At 43.2% G+C, this 13,417-nt stretch overlaps 2 protein-coding genes across 2 annotated transcripts; both read right to left on the reverse strand.

Annotated features, from left to right (window-relative positions):
* Window positions 1-3,561: 3,561 nt before the first annotated feature.
* Window positions 3,562-8,575, reverse strand: LOC135505056 (ADP-ribosylation factor 1-like). The gene is made up of 5 exons (XM_064924093.1): window positions 8,492-8,575; window positions 5,911-6,068; window positions 5,702-5,812; window positions 5,455-5,579; window positions 3,562-5,245 (listed from the first exon to the last, which is right to left on the reverse strand). Exons 2-5 carry the CDS (start codon window positions 6,056-6,058, stop codon window positions 5,084-5,086), a joined length of 546 nt encoding a protein of 181 aa, XP_064780165.1. The 5' UTR covers window positions 6,059-6,068; window positions 8,492-8,575; the 3' UTR covers window positions 3,562-5,083.
* Window positions 8,576-9,076: 501 nt separating this feature from the next.
* On the reverse strand, window positions 9,077-13,409 carry LOC135559403 (uncharacterized). The gene is made up of 11 exons (XM_064993560.1): window positions 13,396-13,409; window positions 12,276-13,233; window positions 12,034-12,168; window positions 11,607-11,865; window positions 11,206-11,310; window positions 10,936-11,102; window positions 10,699-10,849; window positions 10,002-10,523; window positions 9,653-9,889; window positions 9,456-9,556; window positions 9,077-9,359 (listed from the first exon to the last, which is right to left on the reverse strand). The coding sequence occupies exons 1-11, from the start codon at window positions 13,407-13,409 to the stop codon at window positions 9,195-9,197; spliced, it is 2,814 nt and encodes a 937-aa protein (XP_064849632.1). The 3' UTR covers window positions 9,077-9,194.
* Between the last annotated feature and the right edge of the window lie 8 nt (window positions 13,410-13,417).

Raw genomic sequence — 13,417 nt, forward strand, 5'->3', positions numbered from 1 at the left:
CTTGACTCAATAGCAATTGACACACGTTTTACGCTTGCCACCGGCTCAGCAGTCACTGAGTCATGTTCTGATATTGAGTCATGTCACATGTTGTTTTTGTAACCTTCATAAATAGACTTTATCCTAAAAAGAGAAACTTTTTTAATGGAAATGTATTGTGTAATTTATTGGTTATATTGTGTGAGAGAAAAAAAAAACGTTTTCCTTTGATATTTTGAAACATTGTATCCAGGCCTCATTTGCGACGCACGTTCCATTTTCTGTTATTTTATTTAGCAACATTTTCCAGAATGAAAAGCTGGAACTGTCCTCCTTTGTTCCTCTATGCCCAATCCCTTTCCAGAGATGTGCAGCTCCTCTCAATCCCCAATCGGCTCTCTTTCACCTCTAAAAAGTGCCACAAGTTTAAATTCAAGGGCTCAATTCAGTCAAGCCTTCATGATAATGTTATTATAATGTGATTGGCTGTGCAGTCTTCGGGGATATGGTTCTGAATTCATTTGATTGGGTGTCATATTGATATCAATAGCTAAATGACCATCCAATTTGGAAAGACTTTCATGCAAATGTTATATAATCTGCTAAATAAATTAAATTGTGTTTCCATCATACTGACTTTGTTGCTGGTAAAAGGCTGTGCGTGATTACGTTTGGCACAAACAAATGTGTGGTTTTGTTTTCATGTGTCGAATAAAAACAACTTTTGCGATAAATGGCAAATTTGCCCAATCAGATTTTCGCGTATGGTCTCCAGACAACATTTATCTGATAAAGTGGACACTGGACAAGTGTGGTTATGAAATTAGATGGAGAGGCGCAATATCATTTCTATTTGTTAATTGGCAGCTAAGCACGGATCATCATGTCCCTAGCGAAAGGCGCATCAAGCTCATCACTGTGCACTTTCGAGACTGCGTAGTCTCAACCGTGCACGCTTTTCCAAGTCGCGGTGGGAGGACCACACAACATAGCATTGTGTGACGGCATATTGACCTCGAAATGGTTATATATATAAATAATTGCGCAAGAATTATTTTCCACCTCAATTTGTCACATTATTCATTTTAACAACACAAAAAGTAGTCCACCATGTTGAACGAACAGATTGTCTGTCGACTTTTATAAAATTGTGCCGACACGTTCGTGTTACCAACACACTTGTCCTGTTTAAAAAAAAAAAAAAATTATATATGGAATGACTTGACTCGCATAAAAACTGTGGATGGGAAACGTGGTTACTGGAATACAGTGGAAGCTTGGGTCTGCAGAGGCCTCCAGAGGGGATATTACGGATTAATAATGTTATTGACTGTGACTGGCAGGGGTTAATTTGATAGGCAGAGGCCCATGAGTATGCTTGTGTGTATTTAATGCTAGGCAACAGACTGTCCCAATGCCATAGATGCTCCGTGGAAACAGACTGTGTCACATTGCCATATATGCTCCGTGGCATGACAACACTCACTCACAACATATAAGAGTGCAACACACATTTTGATACACATAAAAACACACTTTTTTCTCCAATATCTACAGTATCTTTACTTGGGGTACAGTAGCACAGACTAACTCCATAACATTGTGACACCATCCATCACCGTCTGTATTAATATAGCTGTATTCGTTTTGAAGGTCAGTAGCAGGGTATGTGAGCGGAGCTGAGCGGTCATTGCTCATGGAGGGCTCCACATCCTTTCCAACCACTCCGTTAAAAACCACTCGGCGCTTAAAGGATTAAAACAAACTGCAATCACAATTTAATCAACAACCATCTATTTTTCTGACTACCTGGACCTACCATTCTTTAAGTATTGAAACCAAACCTGATTTTTAGTTTAGAAATACTTTGATACAATGACACAGTTAGCTACCCACCTCGTTCCTATATTTTATCAAGTGCACGTTGTAAATACTCCATCATGCTTTCTGGTGTATTTTGAAATTCTACAATGATTCTTTAGTCGTGCACTCCATCTCTTGGTCCTCATCTTTGTAAGTCAAACCGTTTTTTCTTTAAGAAAATATTTAGCGAACTCCTTGACAGTAGCTAAAGCACTCCAGTCAAATTGGGCACGCTCGGCTCCTCGCCATAGCCGCAGGAAGTAGTTTGTGGGTGCTATGATTTTTTAAATTGTGCACACACTAGATGGCTATATAGGTCCGCTAATACAGGACTATTAAAGGCCCAGTGCACAAATTTGTTGACATCCCCATTAGTAAGCATTTCTCCTTTGCCAAGATAATCCACCCACCTGACAGGTGTTGCATATCAAGAAGCTGATTAAACAGCATGATCATTTCACAGGTGCACCTTGTGCGGGGGACAATAAAAGGCCACAAAAATGTGCAGTTTTGTCACACAACACAATGCCACGTCTCACGTGTTGAGGGAGCGTGCACTTGTCATGCTGACTGCAGGCATGTCCACCAGAACTGTTGCCAGAGAATTGAATGTTAATTTCTCTACCATAAGCCGCCTCCAACGTCATTTTAGAGATTTTGGCAGTACGTTCAACCGGACTCACATCCGCAGACCACATGTAACCACACCAGCCCAAGACCTCAACATCTGGCTTCTTCACCTGCAGGATCGTCTGAGACCAGCCACCTGGACAGCTAAGGAAATTCTGCACAAACTCTCAGTAACCGTCTCAGGCAGGCTAATCCGCATGCTCGTTGTCCTCACCTGGGTCTTGACCTTACTGCAGTTTGGCATCGTAACTGATTTCAGTGGCCAAATGCTCACCGGCATGCTGGAGAAGTGTGCTCTTCACGGCTGAATCTGGATTTCAACTGTACTGGGCAGATGGCAGACAGTGTACATGGCGATGTGTGAGCGAGCAGTTTGCTGATGTCAACGTTGTGAAGAGTGCCCCATGGTGGCGGTGGGGATATAGTATGGGCAGGCATAAGCTACAGACAACGAACACAATTGCAATTCATCTATCGCAATTTGAATGCAGATACCGTGATTAGATCCTGAGGCCCATTATTGTGCCATTCATCTGCCACCATCACCTCATGTTTCAGCATAATACATGGCCCCATGTCACAAGCATTTGCACAAAATTCCCATAAGCTGTAAATGTCCCAGTTCTTCCATGGCCCGAATACTCACCAGACATGTTACCCATGGTTGGGATTCTCTGGATCGGGGTGTACAGCAGGCTACATTCAACAGCCTGATCAACTATAAGAAGAGATGTGTCACGGTCACACCAGATAGTAACTGTTTCTGATCCACGCCCCTACTTTTTTTATTTAAAGGCATCTGTGACCAAGAGATGCATATCTGCATTCCCAGTCATGCAAAATTCATAGATGAGGGTATAATGAATGGATTTCAATTGACTGATTTCCTTACATGAACTGTAACTCCGTAGAATCGTTGAAATTGTTGCATTTCTATTTTTTGGTCAGTGTAGTATGATCCCTTACTCTAAACAGAATGGCACAACAAAAGCAGTTTGTGCATGAGAAGCTATCCATAAATGTTTAACAGCTAAATTATACCTTTGTTTGTTTACACTTTCAAATAGATCTCATTGAAAACACCAGATATTATGATTAAATCATATCATTTAATATGTTCAGGAAAACCCCACAGAAACAGTAGCGGGGAAAACGTACAGATTTCCAATCATTCTTAACAGATGTGTCAGCATAACATCCCTATGACCAGGTAGCCCCCTCCTGCCCTTACAGATCTGACAATAAAGGTACTAGTACTGACATCAATACCTTTTGTGTTAACTCAAGTATGTAGTTCAACATTGCTAAATGTAGCCAATGTTAGCGCTCATACCCTAGGCTTATTTCCTTCATTAGCCATAGCGTTACAGTTAAGAGCATTCATATTATTTGGTGCTTTTCCTTCGTCCAGGAAATTAGCAAGCAGCTGGGGTACAGCATGCCGAGGCCCTGCCAACCTCTGAGACAAGAATAATATTGTGAACATTTCCAGGTAGAAAACAAAAATGTAGAGTGTTGGCACCCTTGAGGGAACACTACATTTACTATACAAGATTTGTCATACTGCTCAATTGCATTTGGTTTAGCAGTTGTACAAAGATAAATGCTAGAACTAGAGAAAACAGACATGTAACATTTCTAGGAATAAAGTTTGAAGCTTCTGAATGTCCACCTTCGACCAGCCCAATGCAGCCCCTCAAAATAACCATGTATTGAAATGCCCAGTTGAATAAATAGGTGACATAAGATGAAAATTAAGGAGGAACTTTTACCATTAGAACATTTGCTTTCAATTCATTCAGTCAAAATGTCAAGTTTTCACAATTCGAAAAGTGACCAAGAAGAATAAATGTAACTAGTTTTTAAATTCAAAAGTTAATTTTAACATTTGAATATTTCCTTATGGTTATTAGGTTGTGCTTCATGGTTTCTCTTTCTCGCAGGAAAAAGGTAGTGTTCGCTGGAGAACCATTAAAAATGTGTTGGTAATATAATTCTACAAAAATAAAGAAAAGCATGGTTTTCAAATAACGAAGAATGTCCAACGGTGGAACGGGATCTTTTTCCATTTACTTCAACCTGATACAGGTTACAATGCAGTTTTATCACAGGTGGGGCTAGGTAAGGTTTCATAATGCACATCCTATCTTACAATCTCAACACTGGTAGTACAAATAAAGATATATATATCTACCAAGGAGAGAGAGGAGGACCGTTTACACCATTGCTCTTTATTTGCCTTGTGAAAACCATGCTTGGTGTGGGGAGGAGGGGATCGTGCATGACAGAGTGGGGCTGGGTGGGATGGCACTCGAGGAGCCAGACCACTATTTCCACAGCAGGTGTGTTAAAGGCACACCGGGGTTACTCCTAATCCCAGCTAGACACTTCACACCCGCACAACGCACGCGCTCACCTGACTGCAAACACACAGTACACACAGAAGCAGCACAAGTTACAGCCCCAGGAGTAAGGTTCGATACAGAAAAAGAGAGGTGGAGGATGAGGTTTTTGGAGAAAGACTGGGAGGGAGGAGTTCCAGGGGGTAAGGGGCTTGGAACCGGTGCTGCCATTGTGTTAGACAGAGGGAAAACTAAAATGGTGAAATAAATCATTTCTGGTTCTTGAGTTGGTTGGAGAGCCAGTCAAGGCCCTCGTAGAGGCCGTCCCCACTGGTAGCACAAGTGGCCTGGATGTACCAGCTGCGCTGGCGGAGAGCGTGGAGCCCCAGCTTGTCTGTGATCTCTGCAGCATTCATTGCATTGGGAAGGTCCTAAGAAACATCCAGGTTCAAATGATTAATTCTCTAACACACTGCAAGATCTTACTCAAGCCCAGTGATAGTGAAAGGGGTTGGCAATTCAAAAAATGATTAAGTATGCATGGTCAATGAGTATGGTCCACTCACAATTTTTAGCAGGATAAAAGAGCACTACAAGGAGTCAAGGCCATCAGAATTCAGATATGAGTACCCATGCGCACCTGTTTGTTTGCAAAAACGAGCAGCACAGCATCTCTTAGCTCATCCTCTGCGAGCATTCTCTGCAACTCCTCCCTCGCCTCGTTCACTCGCTCCCGGTCGTTGCTGTCCACCACAAAGATAAGACCTGCAAAGAAGTACATAGTTAGAAGACAATATGACACTAGTTCTCCGATAAGCAACTCTGATTCATGTAACCATCTATGGACCACCATTGCCAACGATCCTCAAAGCTCCTTTGGATCTTACCTTGAGTGTTCTGGAAGTAGTGGCGCCACAGCGGCCTGATTTTGTCTTGACCGCCAACGTCCCACACTGTGAAGCTGATGTTCTTGTATTCTACCGTTTCTACATTAAAACCTGGACAGAGAATGATGAAGGCACATATTCCATAAGTAGCCTAATTTAGAGAAGAAAATTAGGTATAGGCTAATGCATTCAAGGAAAATTGTCCTTACCAATTGTTGGAATGGTGGTAACAATCTCTCCTAGTTTGAGTTTGTACAGGATAGTCGTTTTTCCAGCCGCATCGAGTCCAACCATGAGAATCCTCATCTCCTTCTTGCCAAATAGGCCCTTGAACAGGCTTCCAAACATATTCCCCATGGTCACTTATCTGAAAAAGAGGAATGCAAGGTGAAGAAAAATCAGTAATGGTACACATTTAGACTTCTACAGGGATCATACACATTTTGACCAATTGAATTTCATGACTTTTCATCAAATTTCCATGACCAAACGAAAATGGCGTCTACGTAAGTATAAAAAAAGTGTTGTGGTATTGACACTGGGGGCTGCTCTCTGATCCCATGTTACATCTCCTGTCTTTGTGCAGGGCACTTAAACCCCACCAAGTAGAATACCTGTTAGGCAACTGTATAAATCACATGTGGTCAACCTTCAGTCTGGAGAGCTACTGGGTTAGCAGGCTTTTGATACAGCTCTGCTCAAACAGAGACAATTAATCAAGGTCCGGTTGAGCAGCTAATTCCTAAAAATGTGGTTTGTTAGAGGGGGACTGGAATAAAAGCCTGCGCACCCATTCGCTCTCCTGGAGGATGGTTGCCCACCCTCGATGTAAAATATATTGCAACATTACAACCAAACGCCTTTTAAATAATTCATTAATTTAATATACCAAAGATCAAATGGATACAAATATTTTTATTCAGCTGAAGCATCCCCACAAATTTTCTTCAGGAAACATACATGTTAGTTTAGTAATTTATCTTACAGTTTATTTTGCAGGTTGACTAGCATCTCATGTCCCATACATTGGATGCCCAAATCAACTTCTTAAAACCATATAATCCAAAAGTCTACAGCTAATATTTTTTCTTATAATTACTGTCCACGATTCAAATAATTATTTTGCTTCATATGCAATTCATCACAATTTAACCAATTCCCAACTAATAAAATGGCAAAGTAAATCATTTGTTCATTCAAAAAGAATTGTTTAAATTAATTAACCTACTTTGTATGGCCTTATTAGTGAGTGTGTGTTTTGGGGGACATGACATAATGGAAACAAACATTTTTCTAGGTAAGTGAGTTAACAACAAATTATTATTTACAATGACGGACTACCCCGCCAAACCCTAACCCGTATGACGCTGGGTCAATTGTGCGCCGCCCTATGGGACTCCCAATCACGACCGGTTGTGATACGGCCTGTAATCGAACCAGGGTCTGCAGTGACGCCTCTAGCACTGAGATGCAGTGCCTTAGACCGCTGCGCCACACCACTCGGGAGCCCAACACATGCTAATAAAAGCTACACAATTAACTACAGGGTACAATATAGATGTTTTGAGCGGACAACCTAGTTAGTCTGTTCTCTATCATATTTTATAGGCTATATGGGCCTACCTGCTGCTGGAATGTCCGAATGTCTGTCTTTCCTTTGAGTAATGGCCCACTCGTCTCGCACAATTGCAGGTTATGCGCGTAAACAGACGTGCTAAACTGCCATTCCGATCCTGGCTGATATGTTGACTTAACTGTGCCTAAATAAATTATTTTATCAGAAATTCAAATGAATTTCCATGACTTTTCCTGAACTTCCGGATTTAAATCACCCCAAAAACTTTTCCGGGCCGTAATGCCGGAATGGTATTAGCTAGCTATAGTATGTACATTCAAAGAGACATACGTTTGCAGGAATTAACCCCAAGCTACCATTATATTCCCCAAACCCAACGTCAGCATACTGCTATAGTTAGCTAGTTGTATGGCTGTGGATATATTCCGTTGCTTTAACGTCAGAAACGACTTAAAAAATGACAACAATTAATGCGATCCTGTCAGCTGACTCGCCACAGGTAGCTGCTTTTAGCATGTCAGGTTTATGATTTCGGTAGCGGGTGTTCTGTGACAAAAAAAATAAAACATAATATAGTATTTATTCAGCCAAGGTGGTGCTTGCTCCTAAGTCCTAACTTATAAACACTATGCAATTGTGAATAAATCTCCGTTCAAGTTAGCTAGGCCTGCCTTAACAGTGGCAAGGCTAACTAAGCAAGCCTGAATGTTTCCCCATCAGGATCTAGAAACTAAAATAAATCTCCGAATTTAATTGGCAACATGCGTACCCGGTAGATAGTGAACTTGAGGGCCGACAACATTCTTCAAACTAACGTTAGCTACGTACTATATCGTTAAAGCGAAAAGAAAAAGCTCTAACTAGTTAGCTAACCAGCTTGGGCGGATGCTTAGCATCATGCTCTTATTAACTAGCTCGTTAAGTTAGCGAACAAACTGGGGATCTCAGGCATTTAAAAGGTTTACCGAACATATCGTTTTACACGCATTTGCTACTCATCTTATGACAAAACTAGTCAGCCTGAAGGAAGAGACTGTGTTCGCTAACTTAGCATCACTAGCTAGCCATATATATGCCGCAACGTCAGATGTAGAGGAAATTGTGACGTCATTTGAAGAACGGGCAACGGGAAAACTGAGCGTTTTTGTCAGATTCTTGTTCACTCGAACATACATTATTATATGTTAAACATACGTGATGTATGATATATTCACCTTAGAAAGACTGCTTCTGGATCTTGCTTCTCTTTCAGTTACTCCAAAATGGCGTTTGCGCAACTCAGTAGACACCGGTGTGTGGACAGACACTTCCCACGGTTAATCTTATCCAATCATATCACCTATTGTACTTAAAGACCCCGCCTGTAATACCATTTCATCCAATCACGTGGCCGATATGATTTGACGACAACGAGGAAGTGAACGTACACATTTTAGCCAATTACTTTTGAATCACATTATTAATGCAACTCAAGCTATCAATGCAAGTGGCAGATAGTAGATTCGGATCAATGCAGTCAGTAGCAGAATATTCTGTGATTCAACTCATTGTGCACTGACTCTCTAGTGAGGTGATCAGGGTGTCTTCTTTCCCAAGCCCACAGAGCTTGTTGATTGAATCTTGGTTTTAACACAAGCTTTTCAGAACTATTCCAACTCAATAAACCAGATGTTGGTTTGTTCACGTGATTCATTTATTCTCAACATGGTGGATTGTTTAAAAAACAAACATGAATTTTAGGCCTATGCATCATCACACTGATATAAGCTAGAATTGTTGAGTAGCTATAATGAGTAGCGAGAGACCTACTATCATAGGCTAATAATTACAGAAAGAGAAAAATCATCACAATGTGAAAATGTTGTGCCTGAGTCTCAATTTAGAAAATAGCTGCATGTATACACCTTCAAAGTTGTTTCATTCCCGAATCTCAAGCTTTCCCTCTTTGATCCTCCAACTCCATCGTGGACAACAGTCTGGGGAAGGAATACAGCAAAGCCACAAGCCTGACTCCTGGATTTCCTGTTGGAAGGACACGGGCTTCCTGTCCAGAGTCTCCAAACTGAAGGCCTTCACTGTGATCTAAATGAGACACAGCACACTCTCATGTTATCTGTACATCAATTAGACAGGCTAATGGTATGTTCAACCTTACTCAGATCTACAGTGATCTCTTACCTGCTCGCTTATCCCTATGGCAACATGACCCACTTTGACCTGACGCTGTTCACGGATCCTCAAACACTCACCGCCAATGTTTTCAATCCATATCTCAACGCCTAGACCAGCAATGCACAGAGAACAGTGAGTTCATCCACAATCATACCCTTCTCCCCTAATGGTTACAGACAAGTCTATCCAGAGCCTTTTCTCACCTTCAAAGCAGTAAGATGGTGGCTGGTTGGTGGATACCACCAGCCATTCCAAGTTGAAGCTCTGTCCGTCTGTCTGGCTGTTGTAGGAGAAGACTCCAGAGCTGAGGTCATCAGACGAGCAATCAGAATCTTTGTCTGTATCCTCCTTCTGGGATGAACCAGTGCTGCTCATACAGGAGGGAGGGTGGTCCCTTGGCTCAGGGGAGGGGGTCTGGGCCAAAATGCCCACGGTAACACCTGGAGAGAGACAGATCGCCTTACTTTCCTGTCTCAAGAATATACACCTCACTGCATCTTTTAGATGTGCATAAAGCCTGACTGTCTGTGCAGCAGTAGCCACTTAACTCACCATCTCTTAAGTATTCCAATTCAGGCTCTGACCCCCAGGATTGCTCAATCTCCGGCTGGCCTTTCCGCAGGACGGGGAAGTGGGTGTGGAGAGCTTGGTAAAGTTCTGTGGAAGACTCCTCTTCCTCCCAATCGCCTTCATATTCCCAGTCACTTTTCCTCTCCAGATCTCCATCCTCCCCCAAGTAAATATCCACCTCGGAATCTGTCTCAGGTTCCCAATCTTCCACCACATGGCTCTCCTCCAAGGCATTTTGATAAGATTCCCAGTCCCTATCCTCCAGAGAGTATGTCACTGATTCAGAATCTCTCTCCAATTCCGATCCGCCCTCCTCAGAATCACTACTGTCCGCGCCAGCGGCCAACGCTCTCCAGGGGCTCACCCAATGCATTTTGGGTGCTGACTGTGTGGCTGCTGGCTTTGCAGGGGCAGAGGGAATGTAGGGTTTTTTATGATTCCCAGTCTTGCTGTTCACCAGTTTTTGACAATCACCTTGACCAGAACTGTGACAAAGTCCACCCACTGAAGAGAAAAAAGGGGCACTCTCATTATTCTAAAACATACACTCGCTCCATCTCACACACCAACACCCATGTACTGAGGGAACATCTTCACAAAATCACAATGATTGAATTCCGGCCATAGATACACACTTGTAAAAAGCTAATTCAAGTTTGTCAAATCATAGATAGATTACCTGCTCTTAGGGCCTTGGTTGTCATCTGCCTTAGCGCTGTGGCCGAGGCTCTACTGGTGGGGTCCTTCTGTAGTCCAGCTCTCAAGACCTCAGCAGTGTAGGGGTTACAGTTGGGGGGCACCTCCCTCAGAGGAGGTGGCTCATTGACAATCTGACCAGTGAAAGGAAATGTTTTAAACTACATGTTTGTAGCAAGGACTTTTCTCTGATCTTGGATAACATGGGTTGTTTTTTTACCTTGAAGCACAGCGGGTGGTTGTAGTAGCGGATCCAGGGGTGGCATCCGTTAAGCATGTGCAGTAGCATGCAGCAGCTACTCCACACGTCTGCCTTGGCACAGCGGAGGTCCCCTCGTGCCACCTCGGGCGCCATGTGGGTCTCTGTGCCAGCGGGCCACCCAGATTCTGAAATGTTAGGAAATAGTTGTGTGGGCATCGTTTTGTTTTTGTTTATCCCATTGAATACTAACTCAAAGATGTTTCATTGTATTCACACATATACACTGACGTCTAAAGGCTTTGGTGCTCTGTCCATTTGGGTCCAGCGTCTCAGAGAGACCAAAGTCACAGAGGAACGTGTCCCTCCCATCCTCAGACAGCAACACATTGTCAACTGCAACAAGAAAGGAAGAAAAGTGTAAACAAAATGTACAATTAGAAGGCTATCTGAGGAATAAGGAGTTAGAGACGAATAGGAAACTGCTTTCTGCCAGACATAACAGTACTATACATCCTGAAACTACAGGATGTGCTTTCTTATCTTCTGACACTAGAGGGAGTGCAACAACCACAAATAACTTTGCTTTTACAAAGTATCACTCTAGTAAACTACACTCAAGTTTACCTATGCTATTCTTTCAGATCTTACACATGTCTGGGGGGGAAGGGCAAAAGGGGTTGTTAACATGCCTTTAACATCCAGATGCAGGACGTGTCTGTGATGCAGGTGTTCCAATGCTCCCAGGAGCTGACAGAGGTAGCGCAAGGCCAGTTCCTCTGGTAAACTTCCCCTCTCCCTCAGTAGCTGGGCCAAACAACCTGTCTTCAGGTCCATGAAGAGTGTGACGTATGGACCCTCCCTCACAGCCCCAAAGAGCTTCACAATGCCAGGGGCGTTCAAAGCACTCCACGTGCTCACCTCCTCATAGTTGAAATGACTCAGTGGGATCTGGAATGCGTAAAACAAATTATTTTATGAGATTATAGACCAGGTTTACTAGGCGCTTGCATCAAGTGAAATGTTTGGGCCTATTGTTCTACAGAGGGAATTCAACTTTGAAGCTGCTGCTTACAGTAAATATGATCATCAGACAATTCTGTTGTACTTGGGACATACTTTTTTGGCAGCACACTCGAACCCGGTACTTCTGTCCTGAACACTGAACACATCACCGTACGATCCATTCTGAATGTGGTATAGAATGTGATATTCCTTTCCCTCCCTGTATTCAAACTTATTGGGCTGGAGTTGCTGAAAGATACACAGTACACATAAATGCACATTCGGGTTATTCATGCATTCTTTATAAAACAAGGACACTGAATATTGATGAGGAAATAAATTAACAGGATCCCTACCTTGTGGAATATGAGGCCTTCGTTGATCTGTGCGGTGACCTCTTTCATCTCATCCGAGACATCTTTGACCAGTGCTTTGAAAAAAGGTGAGACGAATCGCTGATGCTTCTGGGTAACTCTGCTGCGCAGTTCCTCCAACATTACCTCAGAGTTAGACAGTCCCCCAACGCTACACAACAATCCAGACACATCCCCTGGGATTTTAGACACACCCACCAGACTACAGAAGGAGTTGGACGTACTCTCCACACTGGAGGAGGATCCGGATTCCCATCCTCGGCTGCAGGTGGAGTCTGAGTCAGACACGCCCATCAGACTGCAAGCCGAGTCAGAGTCGGACACACTCTCTGGCGCCAGGACGTTGTCCGACACGCACATCACACTGGAGAGACAGTCCGACACGTCCACCAGGCTGCAGACTGAGTCCGACAGACCCCCATCCCCAAAACTAGAAGAGGCGTCTGACTCGCTCTCACGAGTATGAATGGATTCAGAATCAGATGTACTCTTCAGACTGGATGGAGACTCAGACATTCCTCCTATTTCACTAGAAATGTCGGACACACCTATGAGTTCATACGTGTCTGACAGGCCATCTGTACATTTTGACACACCTTCCAAGCTGCAGTGGGATACAATTTCAAACAAACCCTCCAAAATGCAGCCTCCGTGGCTATGAGGTACCCAGATAGAGTCTGTGTGTTTGTGGAGGTCCACAGGAAGTTGGTTTACCTCTGAGGCCCAGCTCATGTCCTTGTTGGTTGATTTAGACCAGTCGATCTCTTGCACCCATAAACCTTGGATGACTGGTGGCTCTTGTCCTTCCTCCCTCTGTCTTCCGTCCTGAGGCTTTTGCCGAAGCTTCCTTCGAATGTGGTGGTGTGGGACTGTGCGGGTAGTACCCACATAGTTCCCTTCGTCAGTATCACTCTCAGTTGTAGCTTTCTTGGCTAGGGACCTGCAAATTAAGTGACATTGAGTGAGTTGACGAGACTGCTAGGGGCGTCTGGGGGCATGTAACCCCTGAATAATATTTTTGGGGAAATGAACAGCTAATTGTAATGAGCCTAAAATGTACTAACTTTATTACGAACAATTTATTGTGCCTTGTTAAGGATACAGTGCAAACGCCATCTCACTGC

The sequence above is a fragment of the Oncorhynchus masou genome, chromosome 18 (genome assembly GCF_036934945.1).
Source record: "Oncorhynchus masou masou isolate Uvic2021 chromosome 18, UVic_Omas_1.1, whole genome shotgun sequence".
Taxonomy (NCBI): Eukaryota; Metazoa; Chordata; class Actinopteri; order Salmoniformes; family Salmonidae; genus Oncorhynchus; species Oncorhynchus masou.

Bases quoted from the DNA above. Each gene is read 5' to 3' on its own strand.
- LOC135505056 (XM_064924093.1), bottom strand. From the start codon at position 6,058: ATGGGGAATATGTTTGGAAGCCTGTTCAAGGGCCTATTTGGCAAGAAG. The intron at 5,813-5,910 runs GTAAGGACAATT...TTCTCTGTCCAG, and splicing joins TACCACCATTCCAACAATTG to GTTTTAATGTAGAAACGGTA. The intron at 5,246-5,454 runs GTGCGCATGGGT...GATGTTTCTTAG, and splicing joins TCGTTTTTGCAAACAAACAG to GACCTTCCCAATGCAATGAA.
- LOC135559403 (XM_064993560.1), bottom strand. The intron at 11,103-11,205 runs GTCAGTGTATAT...CTAACATTTCAG, and splicing joins GAGCACCAAAGCCTTTAGAC to AATCTGGGTGGCCCGCTGGC. The intron at 9,890-10,001 runs GTGAGTTAAGTG...GTCTCTCTCCAG, and splicing joins ATTGGAATACTTAAGAGATG to GTGTTACCGTGGGCATTTTG.